This window comes from Rhinoraja longicauda, chromosome 31, assembly GCF_053455715.1.
Source record: "Rhinoraja longicauda isolate Sanriku21f chromosome 31, sRhiLon1.1, whole genome shotgun sequence".
Taxonomy (NCBI): Eukaryota; Metazoa; Chordata; class Chondrichthyes; order Rajiformes; family Arhynchobatidae; genus Rhinoraja; species Rhinoraja longicauda.
Window position 1 is genome coordinate 8,417,221 of NC_135983.1, and position 21,537 is coordinate 8,438,757.

Consider the following 21,537-nt stretch of genomic DNA (forward strand, 5'->3'; position numbering starts at 1 on the left):
AAATGAGATTTGTCTGACAATGGGCAGTTGCTCCCTTAATACCATCACGTTCGTTTTGAAGGCTGTGATCCATCTTGAATTCTGTAAAAGTGATTTGAAGGAATTTGACTCTAAATTAGTGTCAACATCCTGTACAGGTGTGGATCTGAGACCAGCAAACAATTAAAAGTTCTGTGTGTAGGAAGGAACTGCAGATGCTGGTTTAAATCAAAGATAGACACAAAATGCTGGAGTAGCTCAGCGGGACAGGCAGCATCTCTGGAGAGAAGGAATGGGTGACGTTTCGGGTCGAGACCTTTCTAAAAATTCAATATTTGTGGATCGCTATTAGTTTGGTTGTGCTTACAGGGGAAAATTTCCACTCCATGCAGATCGTATCAACTCTGCAAAGTTGGTCAGTGAAGCAATTATGCAGGAATTGATTTGAATAGATAAAGTAAATTTACTGTTAAGGTGTGATGGAATGGAATAACATGTCCATCAGAACCAAATCAAATCAGAATTAATGTAAATTCCCAATTATTTGGTAGAAATGGCACGCTTACAATATTTCCAGGTGTGAATTTCAGAGTGTTTGAACCAGTGATACTCAAAATAATAATTGTATGTTATTTTTCGAGAATAGGCAATTGGGATTTGCTGCACAAAGAATTGCAATTTTATTGTAGCTTCAAAAAAAGGCTTGAGAGGAATGATAAGTATGGGATGAAAAGTGCAGTTAACTTGGTACTCTTTCAACTGCAATTCACTGAAAACTCACTTTCTCTGTTTCATGGTGAAGGCTCAATATAAACGTGAGTTGTTTATTATTCATCACATGCATCTTGGTGCTATCATTTGAATTAGACCCAGTCAACCTCTAGCAGTAGGGAAACATAACATTTGCTTACTCCATCGCAAATATCTGATGTTTTATGATGAGCTGCTTGCAAGAGTGAGGTATGGATAACCCTCGTTATAACAGACCATAGGGAGGGGAATAGTGTCCCTTATTGCTGGTTGTCCACTTTAACCGAGTAAATGGGGTAAATATCAACTAGTTTAACCCTTGGGTGGATGGGAAGAAGCAGGGGGGGGGGGGGGGGGTTAAATCAGTGGAATTTTACCTCCGCAGAGCAGAGAGCTCCCATAGTGTGGCTGGGACTCATGCCGCCTTCATCCTGCTCGCTCTCTCCCCTCCACCGCCTTTATGCTGCTGAACGCTGCCCGTCAACCGCCACCATTAACTGTGTCCGCTATAATTGAAATCCGTTTTAAAGAGGCCCGTGATATCAAGGGTAAACTATAATTAGTGTGTGCAAGAAGGAACTTACTGATGGAGATTGATGGTCGACGTGGTGTCGGTAGGCCTAAGGGCCTGTTTCAATGTTGTATCTCTAAACTCTCTAAACTGAAACCGGAGCATTCGGAGGAAACTCACGTGGTCACAGGGACAACATGCAAACTCCACACACACACACACACACACCCACAAGCACGCACACGCACACACACACGCATGCGCGCACACACACACCTCCCGCAGTCAGGATGGAACCCGGATCTCTGGCACTGTGAGCTCCACCAGCTGACTGTGACAGCCTGCTGATAGGAATCCGGGGGAATTGATAACAATATGAAGAGAAGAAAATTGAATTATGTTAATATAGGATCAGTGTAAAATGGGCGGTTGATAGTCAGCGTGAACTCGGTGGGCCAAAGGGTCTATTTTTATGCTGTACGCTTTAAATAAATCCTTGAAAGCAAATAGACCAATGAAAAACCCTAAGCTTTGCTGCCTAATAAAGCTATCAAGCTTTTTCCAAACTTCCATCCAGAACCATTCAAAAAATACCAAAATGATTCAGATAATATTGTTAAATTCTTAAAATAAACTTATCTAAGCCTACTTAAAAATATTATAACAGAAACTAATTTTAAATAAAGATGATTTATGCATAAATATCTTTCTTGCTCACATTTGTCAGATGGGGGGAACTTAGAAGCTCCTGCTGTCAAATGGTGGAGCGCGGCTGAAGAAGCAAGATGGTGCCTAAGATAGGGGAATCAAGGCGTGCTGGTCTCTGAAGCGGAACTGCAATCATTCATTACAATCGCTCTACTCTTTTAAACCTCAACTGCAACAGCAGCATTTCTTATTCTAACTAGGGTCTTAATCTCGTCTCATATCGGTCGATTCCTGATTCCGTTTATCCTGCATCTGTACATTGGGCAGCTTGATTGTAATCGTGTTTAGTCTTTCCGCTGACTGGATAGCATGCAACAAAAGCTTTCCACTGTACGTCGGTGGACATGACAAACTAAACTAATCTGAAGCTGAGAATTTGCATGGGAGTCGTACAATTCCAAGTAGTATTGATTTTTTATTTAGATTTAGAGATACAGCGCAGAAACAGGCCCTTCGGCCCACCGGATCCGCGCCGCCCAGTGATCCCCGCACATTAACACGATCCTACACCCGCCAGGGACAATTTTTACATTTGCCCAGCCAATTAACCTACAAACCTGTTCGTCTTTGGAGTCTGTTGTTGTCAGCCAATATTGTTGCCAGCAGTAATATTGTTTTTGCCCACTTACAATCGTCTTAATGATGAGTTAAAATTTAAGTCTGAAGTCTGAAATTGAGTCTGAAGAAGGGTCTCGACCCGAAACGTCACCCATTCCTTCTCACCAGAGATGCTGCCTGTCCCGCTGAGTTACTCCAGCTTTTTGCGTCTACGGTTTAAACCAGCATCTGCAGTTCCTTCTTACACAGTTGAAATTGAATGATGGTATCATAGTGGAATTGTTAGAATGAAGGTGAGACCATTATGCATTGTTTTATACAATCTCTTGAGCACCAAAAGCATCCCATTTTCTCCAGAATTACTAACCTTTCTGACTTCACCTGCTGTGCGTGTGTGTCCTTTGATGCAGTAGCTTTATATTTTCAGTTTCCATTTTGCTTCATTTTGTTGAGTAATGACTGATTTTCTCAACGGTTTGCTGTCTGCTAAGACTTTTAATTTCCCAACTGCAGTATTTAAAACAGTTTTACCTTTAACCAAAGTAATTTTCAACGAATGAATCTCTGGTTATTGTACAATATTCAAGAATTATTATTAGAAAGTATTTTTAAAACGTCAAGTCTGTTAAAATTTAATGGAGAACTTGGAATTTATTTGCAAGAATGTAATGTAGTGAAGAAAAGCTGAATGACGTCCAGATAACTTTGTTATTCAGAATATTTTGTTTTCAATTCTACAATCTCATCCATTCCACTGCCACATCGCTCAAAGAACATTAAAATGTGCAGAAATAGGAAGTGAATTTGAACATTTTAATGTTTTTCCATTCATTCTTATAATACTGTTTAATGTTTAAATATCCCCTTTGCAGCAATCATACAATTAAATATATTAAGAAAAGTGTAGAAAATTTGGAAATTATAAAAGCATAAAAGAATGTTTTTGTACAATTAACTTGTTTACCATTTAATTTGTTTAAGGCGAAAGAGGTTATAAATATATATTGTATTGAAGAGCACTGGTGCGAAGATACACAAAAACTATTGCATTGCTAAAGGCATCTTAAGACACATTCTTGTGTGTTTTAAAACTTGATTTACTAATTATAATGATCAATTTTCCTGTGTTTTTATGCTTTCTGCTGTCTGACAGAAGTGATACATGTAACATTAAAACAGGGCTACTCTTCTGTTTGATGGTATTTCCTATTCGAGGCCCCTGAGAGATTTAAATCACCATATTAAGGTTACTGCTGTTGAAAAGCATTTCCCAGGTTATAACTTTTTTTTGTTGATGTTGACACATCCATCTGATCCATTTTCAATGAAATGTATTTAATACCTGGACCTCTCTTCCATTTCCTGTTGCCCATATATTTACCGAGCACTGATTATTTTTTCCACCTCATGATTGAACAAGTTACTTTGCAGTCCCGATGTCGAAGGTTGCTTCGAGTCTTAATAGCTTTACTTAATGGAGCACTACAGGAAACTCTCCTGGCTATGTAACAAGATAAAGTTCAGCTGTGAAATCTGGCCTCCCAATAGAGGAAGTGGTTGATCTGTAAAGTGACGTGCACACTGAGATTGGTTTATAGGCCGCAGCATTGGCAACGTTTGATATTTAATCAATCAGAGCAGGAGGTGCAGTGAACTACACACGGGAGAACGGAATGACAAGGAAATAAAAGACAACACTGCAGGAAAAGAACCAGCTGATTACACTGACAAACGCTCCCTTCAGTTTAACATTTTGCTGTCCTTTCATGGGAAATATTCTTGTCATGTAAAGTCAAAACATCCAAGTAAAAATTCATGTCAATAATATTCTTTTATAAAATATGACTACGATTAGTGCTTTGGGAACTTTGGAATTCTTCGCAGGATTGATCATTATTTAATATTTTTTCTGTCTATTTCATGTTGCCTTCGAAGATAATTCTGGCTCGAGATTGAGTCGCGACTCTTATAGTAATCAGGCACTACAGCCGTAAATGTATTCAATTAATTATTTAGAGTGCTTTTTCAAGTTCGTGTTTCATTGTGGAATAAAACACAAATTGGGTTTGCTGTGCAGATCTGTACTCTTGAGAAGTATTTCGACCCATTGAGATGGAATGTAGAGTGAGAACAAAATAACCCAAATCAGTCTGAAGATGGGTCTCGACCTGAAACGCCGCCTGTCCATTCCCACAACAGATACTGCCTGACCCGCTCATTTACTCCAGCACTTTTCGTTTTGCTTGGGATTATAGCATCTGCAGTTTCTTGTGTCTCCAAAGGAACTAAAATTGTTGATTTAAAACAAAAAGATTTGTGCGTATTCTTTGCGTACGTTTTGTGAAGACTTTCCTGGTTATTCAGAGGGGTAAACATGAGCAAGTGGAAAAGGACAAGTAAAAATTGGGGATGGCAGTGGTCGGGTATGTGTGCCTGTTCTTGAATTTCAGAATTTAGTTCTGGTTACACCTTTAACACCCTCAGGACACTTTACAGCTAAAGAAGCATTTTAAAAGTATTATCAGTCTTCTGATAATCATTTTTTATGCATAAAAGTCCCATGTTTTTTTAGGGCAGCACAGTGGCACTGCCTGTAGTCTATGGCAAAGACAGACACAAAATGCTGGAGTAACTCAGCAGGGCAGGCAGCATCTCTGGAGAGAAGGAATGACAATACAATAGACAATAGGTGCAGGAGGCGGCCATTCGGCCCTTCGAGCCAGCACCGCCATTCACTGTGATCATGGCTGATAATTCTCAATCAGTACCCCGTTCCTGCCTTCTCCCCATACCCCTGACTCCGCTATCCTTAAGAGCTCTATCTAGCTCTCTCTTGAATGCTTTCAGAGAATTGGCCTCCACTGCCTTCTGAGGCAGAGAATTCCACAGATTCACAACTCTCTGACTGAAAAAGTTTTTCGTTATCTCCGTTCTAAATGGCCAACCCTTTATTCTTAAACTGTGGCCCCCGGTTCTGGACTCCCCCAACATTGGGAACATGTTTCCTGCCTCTAAATTGTCCAACCCCTTAATAATCTTTTACGTTTTGATAAGACCCCCTCTCATACGTCTAAATTCCAGTGTATACAAGCCTAGTCGCTCCATTCTTTCAACATATGACAGTCCCGCCATTCCGGGAATTAACCTAATGGGTGACGTTTTGGGTAGAGTCCCTTCTTTGGCAGCTGCCTCACAGCACAAGAGACCTTGGTTCGCTCCTGACCTAGTGTGTGGTCTATGTGGAGTTTGCATGTTCTCCCTGTGCAACGTGGTTTTCCTCCAGGTGCTCCTGTTTCTTCCCTTGCCCCAAAGACGTGCAGGTTTCCAGGTTAATTGCCCCTAGTGTATAGGGAGAGGATGCCAAAGTGGGATAAGGTAGAACGAGTGTGAACGGGTGATTGATGGTCGGCATGGATTCGATGGGCCGAATGGCATGTTCCATGCTGAATCTTGTGATCACAAACCAACAATAGAAATAATACCTTACAAATATGTTGGTTGAGAGAGAACTTTAGGCAGAACTCTTGTGTTAATCAAAATAATGCAATGGTATCACATATAGCCGAGGAAGCAAATGTGGGATCATTGACGGTTGTGCAGTAAGACAAAGGAAAATGCACATCGGAGTTTAGTTAGTGGGAGAAGGGGTGGAAGAGCAATAGAAAGAGACCACTTGGGTTTTTTTTGAGCTATACGATAGGAGATCATATTTACACTTTTTACGGTATAAATCAACCATAATTCCATTTGGGTTAACCAAGGTGATTGATAAGACATGCTTTAAAAATGGAGACGGGCAGTGGTTTTGAGAAGGGCTTTATCATGTAAAATATGAACATACATTTTCACCATTGTGAAAACATATTTTCAACACTGTGCATTGAAATCAGTTTAAGGCAGTCTTGAAGCATATTAGAGCACTTCCCTGAGCACCTAGAAAGCAAAGTGAATTAACTCAGGAAAGTCTGCTAAAGAATGGAGGCACAAATATCTGATGAAACTAGAATATTGTTTAGCCATGAAAGCAGGATAATTTTGCCAAGAAAAGATGCCTTAAGTGGAGGATAATTATGTACTTAAAATTAATTTCTGTTTTCTTACAGTAAGGAGGTCACCAGGCTTGATTGACAATATAATGACCCATAGTATATAGTGAGGGAGGGTCTCGACCCGAAACGTCACCCATTCCTTCTCTCCAGAGATGCTGCATTTAGTGTCTATCTTCGGTAATTACCTGAGACATTTGTCTTAATGGGCAGCCTTATCTCTGATAGGGTTTTCAAGCTCAAAGCACAAAGTGCTGGAGGAATTCAGCAGGTCAGTCAGCATCTATGGAGGGAATGGACGGACAAGGTTTCAGGTAGGGACTCTTCTTTAATTGCTGAACATCAACCTGAAATGTCATCTGTCCATTCCCTCCATTGATGCTGTCTGACCCGTTGATTTCCACCAGCACTTTGTGTTTTCCTCAAGATTCTATCACCTGCCGTTCCTTGTGTCTCCAGGGTTTCCATTGCTGTGCATCAGGAATCACAGTTGTGCAGCTGCTGCACAGACATTGTGGGCTGAAGGGCCTGTGCATCAAGTCAGATCGGTACACGTGACAATAAACTAAACTGAACTGAACTGATCCTGGAAACACTCTGCTACCTGCTTCCACTCTCCCCTACCACCAGTAAATACCATTCCCGCCCTTCACCAACCTCAACAATATTCACACCATAGAGCACAGAACACTACAGCACAGAAGCTTTTGTTGCGTTCGAACAAGTCAGCGGAAAGACAATGCATATAGTGCAAGGTAAAGCCAGCAAAGTATGAATGTCCCAGTGCCATATACAGGCAGTCAGTCGCCAGGATATGAAAGATTTCTGTTCCTGAGAAGTGTCTATAAACTGAGTTTTATTTTCTATAAGTCAAAAGCACGTTTTTCTTTTAGCTCCTCACATTATCGCTCTGCACAAACGTCTTATAATTTTATTTCATTGAATATCTTCCATGTTGACCCTGATACTGTCACAATCAACCTCATGGAACATATAGTGCAGAGTACTATGTGCTGGAGAAACTCAGCGAGTCAGGCAGTAACTGTGGAGGGATGCATCGGCCACGTTTAGGGTCTGAATAACGGTCCTGTTATGAAACGTCTATCCATTCCCTTCACAGATGCTACCTGATCTGCTTGGTTTCATTGGCACTTTACGCATTTTGCTCAAGAGTCCAGCATATATAGTTCCTTGTGTCTCCATTTTACAACTCCACTGCAAAATCTCAAAGTTTGCCACTTTGAAAAAGTTTTCCTCCTCTCCGACTGAACATCCAGTGGTCGATGTCTACCACAAAACATATTATTATTACTATCTTCAAACATCTCTAAAAATAATTATGCGAGTGCTTGCATCAAGTCAGATTTCTGTAGGTCAGGTCTTCAGTTGAATGCACAGTGATATTGGAGGGAGGCACACAACAGTGCTCCCTACTTTGGGAGGTCTGGGTGACAGCAGAGTTACACGCATGAAAGATCATAGAACATAGAAGAGGACAGCGCAAGATGGACACAAAAAGCTGTAGTCTGAAGAAGGGTCTTGATTCGAAACATCACCTATTCCTTTTCTCCAGAGATGCTGTCTGACCCGCTGAGCTACTCCAGCTTTTTGTGTCTATCTTCGGTTTAAACCAGCATCGGGAGTTCCTTTCTACACAGGACAGTGCAAGGAACAGGTCCTTCGACCCACAATGTCTGTGTTGAACATGATGCCAAGATAATCTCCTCTGTCTGCAGGTGATCCATATCCCTCCATTCCCAGTATTTCCAAGTGCCCATCCCAAGCACCACTGTCAGCAGTGCAAGGAAGGATCACCTGAAGTTACCTTTTATGCCTTTATAAGCTATTGGTAAGCCTTTGTCTTGCAGCTTCAGTTTTTCAGAAGCCAGAGTTTGAGCGTGCTATTTTTCCAAGTTGCCACATATTGATTGGAATTATTTATTAATTCTTAACAATTTATTGATTTACTAATTCCAAAAGTGCAGTACGGTGTTTCATGGGAATCTGAAGCAAGAGTCAGCAAATGCTGGAAACGCTCAACGGTCCAGGCAGTATCTGTAGATCGAGAAACAGAGTTAAGGTTTCAGGTCAACGACCTCTTGTCAGTAATTTGCTAATTGCGTTTATGCCTCTAATTATGAGGATATTTGCAATTGGATGGGCTGCATTTTCAAGCAAGCAGTTGTGCCAGTCTTTTTTGTGCAGCTGCAAGTGTAATCTTTACCACATGCAGCAACAGGATTTCTTAGTTTCTTTCTCATCAACCCCCTGCCTCCACCTTGCCCCAAATGATTTGCAAACAAGCCGGAGGGCAGAGATTTGAAAGCTTTTTTTGTGGTAACATTTTGGATGTTTCCGAGCTCTGTGGGGGTGCTGCCTGGATGAGTATGTGTTGAAAGAACCTGTGGCCTTCCAGGCTGGTGATTGGATCCATTTAAATGGTGGCAGATCCAGTTACATGTCCCTCTTGATGTCCTGCAGAAAGCCATCAGCTTCCTGCACCACACTGCAATCGCAAAGTGTTAATTGGTGAAACCGTGTTTCTCATAAGGTGGTTTGATCACAAAAGCATTAGCTACCCGACCCACTCCTGGGTGAAGTCTGTGGTTCGAATTGCTAGCCAGGAAGAGAATTGTACGAAAGATAGACACAAAATGCTGGAGTAACTCAGCGAGACAGGCAGCATCTCTGGAGAGAAGGAATAGGTGACTTTTTGGGTCTCGACCATTCTTTAGAGTCTGAAGAAGTGCCTCGACCCGAAACATCACCCATTCCTTCTCTCCAGAGATGCTGCCTGTCCTACTGATTTACTCCAGCATTTTGTGTCTATCTTCGGTTTAAACCAGTATCTGCAGTTCCTTCCAACACATAGAGAATTGTACTAAATCTTTTCTACCCAGTCTGGAGGGAGAATATTAGCATTCTACCCATCATTTTAAAAGTTTCCATTAAATAGATGTTACCAACATAGATTGCAATGTCTTTATAGACTATATTTCCCCTAAATATGGTCTTTATGCAAACAGCGGTTGGTTCATTTGAAAATGTCAAAGCAGACTGCTGTCTAATCCATTCTCGCATCTTTTTAGGTTATAAGAAAAAGGCTTCATGTAAAAGTTCAAGAACATTTATTATGTTGCTTATTATAATTGGAGAAACCCCGTGCCTTATTCGTGGCACACTCTGGTCAATTAAAGCAATTAAGGACTCAGATTGAATTCCTGAAAATATAAGTGAACTATGTAATCAGGTTTCAGCAGAACAAACCTCCAATGATTTTGTGTTCTGCTGTAAGTGTAGAGTCGAGCAAACAGCAGGTGCTGGGCCAGCCTCACTGTGTCAAATGAGCTGATGTGTTTGATATCAGTTGGAACGTGAACTGTTAATTGAAGAATGGTAACGGCCTTCATTCTCCAGCTGGGCATTATATAACTTACAGCAGAAAAAACCTTGTGGATTGAACGGATTATTCTCATTTATACTGTAATTTCAGGTTGTAGAGTGCAGTGAATTAGGGCCATGTCAAGAGTCAACAGTGTTTAATTGTCATATGTACTGACAATGGAACCACACAATCCTTACCAGCACTGAAATTGTCCTTATCCTTACATTGCTCAGGCTTTGTTACTTTGTAACAAAAGGGGTGTGTAATCATGTATCATAATCATGCAACGTTTCCTCACAAAATCCTTAGCTTGATTAGTAGGACTAGATGTTACAATCCCTAAGGTTTGCACTACAATTGACTGGTGTTGTTCTTGGGGGTGACCACTAGGTGATGTTGCTACCATTCAGACACATCTTCAGTTATGTACCTCAACGTCACTGGGTGTTTCGGCCTTTTATCACAAGACACCCTCAGTCGAGGCAGGCCCACCACAGGGTGATCAGCCCTGGGTGTGTATCTTATGGTTAGCCTCTAGATGGTCACGTGGCAGCCCAGACAGTATCTTTTCTTTTCAGCCACAGCCAGTGACTGCTCCGTTCGGCGGCATTTGCAAGTTCTTTGATTGCCCTCCTTTGGGCCTGCCCTCTGATTCCTACTTCCCTCAGGAGCCTTGCAGTGGAACTGGCTACAAAGCCCTTGCACCCCACCTCCACTGGACACACTCTTACAACCATGATACACACAGATAATATCTAAATAAACAAACAAAGTCCAATTAATTAATAACAACAATACCAGCGCAAAGCAAAACCCATAGTCCTTAGTGCAAGTAAAGACAGTCCATAGTTGAGGTTGGTTCTGCAGTGAACTGGTGTTCCTGATCAAGAGCCAGATGGTTGGTGGGAAGAAGGTGTTTTTGAACCTGGGTGGTCACAGTATTCAATCTCCTAACCTTTCAGTGAAATGAGAGCATGGCCAGAGAGATGAGAGTTTCTGACGATACTGGGTGCCTTTTTGAGGCAGCGCCTCCTATAGATCCCTTTGTTGGCAAGGAGGTGATGGACCTGGCAGGATCCAAAACTCTCTGCTGCCTTTGTGTTAAGGTAAACCGCAACCGAGAATCAAAGCTTTTACGTGAGATTGAAACTTTGACTCAGAAAGAGTCTGAAGCTGCAGATGAATTTAATCTTGTAGTAATAGGTATTTTATGTTCGTTGCGATATTAGAATTACTGGAGATTAGAAACCATAGAAATTCAATTTCTTGTTCAGTGGCCAAGCCCTTTGCAGCTAAACAAGTAACAAGTTAATACCAATTAATAAATGTGCTTAACAATCAATTGGCAAAGACTTTTGTTTTGAGCTCAAATAAATTAACTCGTAAAATTTGAACATGAGCCAGCTTGGTACAGCAAGGCTCCAAGTAATTCGAGTGCAAGAAATTTGCACATAATGCGTAACAGTGGGTTGTTACAGGGAAGTGACACAGCATATGTGTTTCATCTCCCATGGCATTGCTCACGCTAAGTTACTTTGTAACACCAGGAGTGTGTAATCACGTAACATAACATATTTAACATTGGGCATTTGACTTGCATTGAGCAAATCTATCAAATTTAGTATTTACTTTATGGCAGCAAATTTTTTAACCAGTGGTTTAAATGTAAACATTCCATTACTTATGTCTATAATTCTTGAAGGACACAAGTGTTGCTTACTGCTCCCAACTGTTCCCTTATCTGTTTTTTTTTTGCCTGTAGTAGTTTTCAAGTTTTGGAAAGTCTTAGGCAATGTGTGACAGATTGGACAAGTGGGAGGGCTAGCACGTTGCAGCAGTGTGAGAAGTTAGGGGGCATTTCTGCTTGATTGAGAAGCTTTCCAGAATTTAGATAACGCCAGATAGCTTCATAATTGAATAGATTTGATTGTGTTTGTTTAAACAACTGAAGTATAATCGTCGATCAGTTACAAATTTCCTTCTGATTGTTTACTTGGAACTGTCCCACTAAGTGGTGCTTGTAGATTACAATTTTTCTATTTTACATTGGAGGTTAATCTGTGAAGTGCTGCATACATTTATTACTGAGAGTAACAGCTGCTTGAATAATGTGACAAAGTAGTTCAATTGGTTGGCTTTGTAAATATAATCTAAACCATAAGGGTAAGGGCTCTTAACACAGGTCCACTTTTCAATATTTCGAGTGGGAAATTTGCAAATTGAGTGGGAATATATAAACTGCTGAATTAATTAGTTTCAATTGTGTTCAGAAGAGATTTCTGTTGAACGAGGAGTTGACTTTACAATGTTTTATAAACTTTAGTTTATTTTACTTTGGAGATGCCACTTGGAAACAGGCCCTTCAGCCCATGCCGACGATTGATCGCCCACCCATTCTCACTAGTTCTTTGTAATCCACCTTTCTCGTCCATCCTACATACAAGGGGCAATTTACAAGAGGCCAATTCACCTACAAACCCGCACTCCTTTTTTAGGATGTGGGAGGAAATTGGAGCACCCGGAGGAAACCCATCCAGTCACGGGGCGAACGTGCAAATACCACACAGGCAGCTCTCGAGGTCAGGATAGAAGCCGGGTCTTTGACACTGTGAGGCAGCAGCTCTACCAGTTTCACCACTGTGCCCCCAAACTTGGATTGCTTTCAAAAGAGACCTGTATTGGATGAGTTGTCTTTACAATGTTTATTCGTAAGCGTTGTTTCGTTAATTGGACACTTTTGCCAGCTGATGTTCAGGAACATTTATTTGACATGCTTCCTCCATTATTACCACTTTTGGAGGCAATAGATTAAGGTTCAAGCTTCACTGCAGATTGATTTGTTTAATTATAGTTGACTCTTTACATGTATGGAGTTCCACTGTGCCTTTTGGGTGGAAAGAAACCATGAAGAAAATTGCTCAGCAGGTTTGGATGCATCCATGCAAAGAGAAAAGGAGTTAGCAGGTCAAGTCAAAGACACTTGGTCAGGGGAAAAACAACGTTTTATATTTAAGTACATGTTTTCTAACTTTCTCAGTTCTGTTGTAGGCTGAAACATTAACTCCATTTTTCCTTCCACAGATGCTGCCTAACCTGCTGGATGCTTCTGGTATTTTCTGTTTTTATTTCAGATTTATAGCAACTGGTGATTTTTACGAATATATGTTTACCGGCCAACTTCCCTTCCTGAGATCACCCAGACACGTGCAAGTTAGGTCATTAAGTCACTCGATTTTTGGTTATGCCACTGTCTGGGTTTATTGAATCTCTGTACACATGCCCATGGGAGTTCTTTGAGACCCTCTCTCACTGCTCCCCATCTGTAAATTCCTGCTGCCCATGACCTGCCATGTTGTGCCCTGCCCCTCCACTTTTCTAGCTTTCTTTTCCCTGCAATCAGCCTGAAGAAGGGTCCTGACCCGAAATGTTATCTTCCATGTTCTCCAGGGATGCTACCTGACCTGAGTTACTCCAGCGTTTTGTGTCTTTCCTTATTGAATGGCCAGTGTGTTAGGAACTCCTCAAGATGTGGAAGGTGCTATATAATGCATGTTTCATGTTTTTCTTCAATCTCCAATAGTGAATTGATTTCTTAAGCTATGGTTGCTCAGGGAGCCGCACAGCAAAACAATTTTGTTAATTTTAATAAATTATATTCTGGACTAGAAAGAATAAATATAGTGGAAACATTACCATTGTCATCAGATCAAGTTTAAATTGGGAATAATTCACTACCGACAATACTAAGGTAGGCAATAACTTGGTTGATTTCACCTGTCCATCCACTCCACTACTGTGGGCGGCACAATGGCGCAGCTGTAGAGTAACTGCCTTACAGCGCCGGAGCCCCTGGTTCGATCCTGACCCATGTGGAGTTTGCACGTTCTCCCCGTGACCACATGAGTTTCCTCCAGGTGCTCCCTTTCCACCCTCAACCCAAAGACGTGTGGGTTTGTAGATTAATTGGCATCTGCAAACTGACTACAAGTGTTAGGGAATGGATGTGAAAGTAATAAAATCAATGTGAACAGGTGATCGATGGCCAGTGTGGATTCAGTGGGCTGAAGGACCGGTTTCTACACTGTATCTTACAATCAATTCAATTAATTGATCACTCCACAAACATAAGCTGTAAAAGGTTTTGAGTATTCTTCTGTGATTTCTTAAGCTATGGTTGCTCAGGGAGCCACATAGCAAAACAATTTTGTTAATTTTATAATTTAGTTCTCTTCTGTGATTGGTCGTTTCGTCATTTTGAATCTGAATTTGGTTGATTTTTATAAACACAAGTATTCAGGAATACTTGAGACACAGATTGGTAAGAAGAGCAAGGCAATAAATGGAGTGATAGTTTCATTTGACTGATTGTCCCATTCCTGTACCAATTAAAACCTGAAGCTTCACTAAATTGGAATTGGAGAAATTGAGTTCAGAATGTGCCTCACTAAATATATATTGGTTTCTCTGTATGTGCCAGAGATCACACATGAATTTTATAGCTCAGAGTTCTTACGAATATTAATAATTATTTTTCACTTTGGCTTTAGTGTTATTTTATTGTTATGATGGTTGGCCAAAGCCACAATTTCATTAATTTTCTCCAACATGAGATGTGTCCATTTTCAGTTCAGTTTAACATTATAAAAGAAGCTCTTACTTGATCTTGTAGAGAGATAATATACCTGCACTGCCTCCAATTAAAATAATGTCATTTTGAAAAATTGACAACCGCAAATGAAAAGCATATTCATATTGGAAAACCATTGAAAGAGATTCTGACATTTTAACAAACATTCTCCACCAAACATTGGTTTCCAATCTACCATGTGATTTCAATTAAAAAAAACTGGCTGGAAATACTTGCTGGAATGCTGGAAATACTTAACTGGTTAGGCAGCATCTGTGGAGAAAGGAACAAGTTCAATTGATGGCCTTTCATAAGGATCATCAGAACTGACAACCAGGGCCATCAACTTGAAAGATTAGACCAACTCCTTCCGCCCACCCACCTCCTTCCCTCTCTAGGTGCTGCCTTACCTGCTAAGCACTTCCAACATTTTCCATTTTTATTGTAAATTTACAGCTTTCCACATTTACATTTTCACTCATTTTTTTCCGTTCTCATCATTTAGAATTTTACTCTTTGGTTGCAGTGAGGTTCTTCTGCTCTCAAGAACTGTAAAACGTACTTGGACACCCATGATTTCCATAGCACACTTCAGTTCCCAGTCTTGGCTTTACACTCAGAACATGAAGGCCAAGTCACACTGGGATACTGTTACATACCTTTTCAAGCTCAACTCAAGCATTGCATTGCCAGGGCTCTGCGAACAGTTTGATTGCCTGATTCTTGGAGGAAAGATGACTCACTAAAGAAACAAATGAATGAGGCCAAATCCTTTTTTATAAAAAATATTTAATTCTGAAGAATGATGGTGTATTCGGAGAAGTTGTGAATAAGGTTCTGCTTAGAAGAAAACATGAGTTGTGTAACAAGATTTTTCTTGCTCTTAACAATTTACATCTTATTTCTAACCTTAACAATTCTAACCAAAGAACATGGTAATCATTGTGATGAGGGATGCCAATCAAAATAGGTCTGAAGAAGGGACCTGATCCGAAACATTGTCTGCCCATTCCCTCCACAAATGATGCCTGATTTGCTAAGTTCCTCCAGCACTTCACGTTTTGGTCAAGATTCCAACATCTGCAGCTTCTTGAGTCTCCATTGCACTATGTCCTATGCACTCCCTCATATTTAAGATTCAATTAAATTTAATATTGTTTTCATTGGTATTTCTGATCATTTTATTTGCATCATATGTCATTATAAGTTACCTATTTCTACCCAATTTGGGTTTGTGCATTTAAGATCAATTAAAGCTCTTACATTGCCTACAAATATATTAGCAATCTGGTTACCGATCATGGGTAATGCATGATATTTGTCTTGTGAAATGATTTTTTAACAGGTTTCTTCATAAAGTGCAGCACGGGTAACTCATCAATCCCATACTTACAGAAAGAACAGGAACAGGCCATCTGCCCCATTAATCTGCTGAAATTAATAGTCCCTGGTAAAAAATTTAACCCGTAAGAAAATAATTTAAACTATGGTCATTTTCATTTCAGTTTTGAAATGCACAGACACATGATGCCAAGATAAACTAATTTCCTCTGCCTGTGCATGCTCCACAACATCCCCAGCATATCCATGTGCCTATCGAAAAGCAGAAGGAACTCATTTAGTACCTGATCGATCAAATAAAATTAGTACATTTAAACTCTATTCTAGGTTAACTTTTGTCAAATGTATCATTTTAAAGGAGATTTGTCATTGGATTTCCATATTCTAAATACCTCGACGCAGATATTTTTATGAGAGAAACTAGACCAAGTGGACCCGTTGGGCCCAAACATCTCCTGCATTGGTGCAGCACCCTCTCCTCCACCACTACCCCCTCTCCCCCACCCCCTCTCCCCCCTCCCCACCCTCTCCCTCCACCCCCTCTTCACCCCACTCCCTCCACCCCCTCTCCCTCCACCCCCTCTCTCCACCCCTCCCCTTCCCCTTTCCCCTCCCCTTCCCTCCCCCCACTCCATCCTCACCCCCCCTTATCCCTCCCTCCCTCCCTCCCTCCCTTCCCCTCCCTCCCTCCCTCCCTCCCTCCCTCCCTCCCTCCCTCCCTCCCTCCCTCCCTCCCTCCCTCCCTCCCTCCCTCCGAGATATATTTAAACTTTAAAATATAACACCAAATTCAATGACACTTCTTCCATTAGCACCAAAGGGATGATGGTGAGTAAGGTGGGCCTAAAATTGTCACGCTATCGTGTACCGTTTTGGCTGTAGTTCAGGAACAAACAAATGAAAGTTTTAGTATATAGATGTTGGAAGTTTGAAAATGCCTTTTGGAGCTGATTATCAAGAATGCCTTAATGTTGTCTAAAATTAATAAAACTAGATTTGCTTTATATTGTTCATTTAACGTGATGGCAGAAGTAAACAGCTGACTATGTATTTATTTTCAGCTATTTGCCTTGGTTTGAAGTTTTCTACAAGCTTCTGAACATCTTAGCCGAATACACTGCCAAAGGCCAGGTATTGTACTTTGACATATAGTGCAATGATTAAAAATATAGTTCACGGGATATTTCTAAAATTAATCAAAATTGATAATTCCTGCTAAATCATTTTACCTGTAAGAAATAACTTGAACTGGTAATTTACATATCAGTTTTGAAATGCCAATTTAAAAATCTGTATTGTAATAATGAGAACATTTATCATACTCCATCCAGAATCCAATTTTGCACAATTTTTATTATATCTTATCAAATTATATCAAATAATTAATAATGTAAAAGATACTTACCAAACCAATGACAGTATTACTAAAGTTTTGATTTATATTTACATTTTTCATATAATAAAAAATGTAAATATAAATCAAAACTTTTTAACATTTTTTTAAACAGAATTACTAATGTTTTGATTTATATTTACATTTTTTATTATATAAAAAATGTAAATATAAATCAAAACTTTAGTAATTCTGTCATTGGTTGGTAAGTATTTTTACATTATTAATTATTTGATATAATTTGATATAATTTGATAAGATGTTGCATGAAAAATAAATGCAACTTAAATGAAATGTTTGCTCCTTTGAGGGCTCCAAGAAATGATGTCTCTCACCAGAGCACATCACTCAAAATGAAGTATTTTTTGCCTCTGATTTTTTTTTTCTGTCACTGTCCTGATAATTGCAGAGAAATAATTTAACTTGTTGATATTGTAGTACATTCTTCCCTATAGTTTAATCTTACAAAAATGCCACTTATCAAACTGTTCATACAAATGCAAGACCTTTAAAAAAAAAGTAATAGTTTGTTTGATGCCTGTGGAATGTTTCAGGACTGTCAGTGGAAGGACTTGCTGCATATACTATACTGCATTGTCCCTCCGGAACCAGGCGTGGCTGTGCAGTTAGGTGTGGTAAGTAGAATGCACGGCTCTTGAATTGGTTCTGCCCGTTCAAATCTAAACCCTGCTTTCCCTTCCCTAGTAGTAAGTCTCAGCATTTCAGATGGCACCTCCAGGCTCTGGGCTCAATTGCTTATGGTCTGGAATGAAATGAGGGGATATACAGTGCCCTCCACAATGTTTGGGACAAAGACCCATCATTTATTTATTTGCCTCTGTACTCCACAATTTGCGATTTGTAATAGAAAAAATCATGTGGTTAAAGTGCACATTGTCAGATTTTATTAAAGGCCATTTTTATAGATTTTGGTTTCACCGTGTGCTTATACATAGTCCCCCCATTTCAGGGCACCATAATGTTTGGGACACATGGCTTCACAGGCATTTGTAATTGCACAGGTGTGTTTAATTGCCTCCTTAATGCAGGTATAAGAGCTCTTTGCACCTCGTCTTTCCTTCAGTCTTTCCATCACCCGTGGAAACTTTTATTGCTGTTTATCAACATGAGGACCAAAGTTGTGCCAATGAAAGTCAAAGAAGTCATTGTTAGACTGAGCAACAAGAATAAAACTGTTAGAGACATCAGCCAAACGTTGGGCTTACCAAAATCAACTGTTTGGAACATCATTAAGAAGAAAGAGAGCACTGGTGAGCTTACTAATCGCAAAGGGACTGGCAGGCCAAGGAAGACCTCCATAGCTGATGACAGAAGAATTCCTTCTATAATAAAGAAAAATTCCCAAACACCTGTCCGACAGATCAGCAACACTCTTCAGGAGTCAGGTGTGGATTTGTTAATGACCACTGTCCGCAGAAGACTTCATGAACAGAAATACAGAGGCTACACTGGACGATGCAAACTACTAATAGGATGGCCAGGTTACAGTTTGCCAAGAAGTACTTAAAAGAGCAACCACAGTTCTGGAAAAGGGTCTTGTGGACAGATGAGACGAAGATTAAATAATATCAGAGTGATGGCAAGAGCAAAGTATGGAGGAGAGAAGGAACTGCCCAAGATCCAAAGCATACCACCTCATCTGTGAAACATGGTTGTGGGGGTGTTTATGGCCAGGACAAGTATGGCTGCTGAAGGTACTGTCACACTTATCTTCATTGATGATACAACTGCTGATGGTAGTAGCATAATGAATTCTGAAGTGTATAGACACATCCTATCTGCTCAAGTTCAAACAAATGCCTCAAAACTCATTGGCCGGTGTTTCATTCAACAGCAAGACAATGATCCCAAACAAACTGCTGAAACAACAAAGGAGTTTTTCAAAGCTAAAAAATGGTCAATTCTTGAGTGGCCAAGTCAATCACCCGATCTGAACCCAATTGAGCATGCCTTTTATTTGCTGAAGAGAAAACTGAAGGGGACTAGCCCCCAAAATAAGCATAAGCTAAAGATGATTGTAATACAGGCCTGGCAGAGCATCACCAGAGAAGACACCCAGCAAGCAACTGGTATGTCCATGAATCGCAGACTGCATGCAAAGGATATGCAACAAAATACTAAAGATGAATACTTTCATTTACATGACATTGCTGTGTCCCAAACAATATGGTGCCCTGAAATGGGGGGGACTATGTATAAACGCTGCTGTAGTTTCTACATGGTGAAACCAAAATGTACAAAAATGGCCTTTATTAACATCTGACAATGTGCACTTTAACCACATGTGATTTTTTGTATTACAAATCTCAAATTGTGGAGTACAGAGGCAAATAAATAAATGATGTGTCTTTGTCCCAAACATTATGGAGGGCACTGCATGTGCAGGGCAGGACATTGGCTCATTGATGGCACAGTGGCGCATCTGGTAGAGCTGCTGCCTCACGGCACCTGGGGTGCAGATTTGATCCTGACCTTGGATGCTGTCCGAGTGTAGTTTGCACGTCCTCCCTGTGACCACCTGGATTTCCTCCGGGTTCTCTGGTTTCCTCCCACATCCTTAAGACGTGCGGGTTTGTGTTAATTGGTCTCTGCAAATTACTCCTACTGTGTCGGGAGTGGGTGAGAAGGTGGGAAAACATAGGAATTAGTGTGAATGGATGATCGATGATTGGTGTGGAGTTGGTGGGCCGAAGGGCCTGTTTCTCTGCCGTATCTTTCAATCAATTTAATTAAAAGCTGCTCCCACAAGGGGAGATGAGAGAATCTCTAAAGCTATCAACCTCTGAGAGCTGAGACTGGACTAGATCCCTGGGTTCTTGTGTACTTTAGCACATTATTATATATGTATATTCTACCCTGCATAATTCACATACTGAGAGATTTACTTATTAATATATGTACTTGCTTCGAGTTTGTGATTGAATAGGTTTTGATATTAGAAAACAAATGATTTTTATAATTATTTACTTGCTAATTCATATATAATCACATCAAGCATTATAAATGTAAAATTAGATACTTGTCAAATTTGGTAATGTTTCACAAATGTCTGACTACTTTATATGTAAAGACTTTAACCAGCTATCCCTTTTAGACAGTTAATCACCTGTGACATGCTCTCTACCTGAATCAAAAGAACTTAAATCATCTGTTAGATTCCTGTTCAGTGATAACCATGACAGCTGTTGAGCAGAAGATAGATGCAAAATGCTGGAGTAACTCAGCTGGACAAGCAGCATCTCTGGAGAGAAGGAAGGGGTGACTTTTTGAGACGAGACCCTTCTTCAGACTTGAAGGTATCACAAAATGCTGGAGGAACTCAGCTGGACAAGCAGCATCTCAGGAGAGAAGGAATGGGTGATGTTTCGGGTTGAGACCCTTCTTCAGACACGTCACCCATTCCTTCTCTCCGGAAATGCTGCCTGACCTGCTGAGTTACTCCAGCATTTTGTGATACCTTCAATTTGTACCAGCATCTGCAGTTATTTTCTACATAATAAACCCTTCATTCCTTCATACGTGATAGAAGTAGAATTAGTCCGTTCGGCCCATCAAATCTACTCCGCTATTCAAACATGGCTGATCTATCTTTCCCTCCTAACCCCCATTCTCCTGCCTTCTCCCCATAGCCTCGGACACCTGTACTAATCAAGAATCTACCTATATCTGCTTTAAAAATATCCACTGACTTGGCCTCCACAGCCGTCTGTGGCAAAGAATTCCACAGATTCACCACCCTCTGACTGAAGAAATTTCTCCTCATTTTCTTCCTAAAAGAACATCCTTTAATTCTGAGACTATGACCACTAGTCCTAGACTCTCCCACTAGTGGAAACATCCTCTCCACATCCACTCTATCCAAGCCTTTCACTATTCTGGATGTTTCAATGAGGTCTCCCCCTCATTCTTCTAAATTCCCGCGAGTACAAACCTAGAGCCGACAAACACTCATCATAGGTTAGTATAAGAAAATAACTGCAGATGCTGGTACAAATCGATTTATTCACAAAATGCTGGAGTAACTCAGCAGGTCAGGCAGCATCTCGGGAGAGAAGGAATGGGTGACGTTTCGGGTCGAGACCCTTCTTCAGACGGATGTCGGGGGTGGGACAAAGGAAGGATATAGGTGGAGACAGGAAGATGGGTAGGAGGGCAGAAGAAATCACAGAGGGGGAGCAGCGAGAGAGCATGTTGCTAAACTCTCGTCGAAGAGAGGAG

At 40.5% G+C, this 21,537-nt stretch overlaps 1 protein-coding gene across 3 annotated transcripts in view; it reads left to right on the forward strand.

Annotated features, from left to right (window-relative positions):
• Positions 1-21,537, forward strand: part of dennd1a (DENN/MADD domain containing 1A) — a 514,736-nt gene that overhangs the window by 228,078 nt on the left and 265,121 nt on the right. For all 3 annotated transcript variants that reach the window (XM_078426383.1, XM_078426382.1, XM_078426384.1), the window contains 2 exons: positions 16,967-17,036; positions 17,853-17,933. In XM_078426383.1, coding sequence (XP_078282509.1) covers positions 16,967-17,036; positions 17,853-17,933 — 151 coding nt within the window. The remainder of the gene's footprint in view (positions 1-16,966; positions 17,037-17,852; positions 17,934-21,537) is intronic.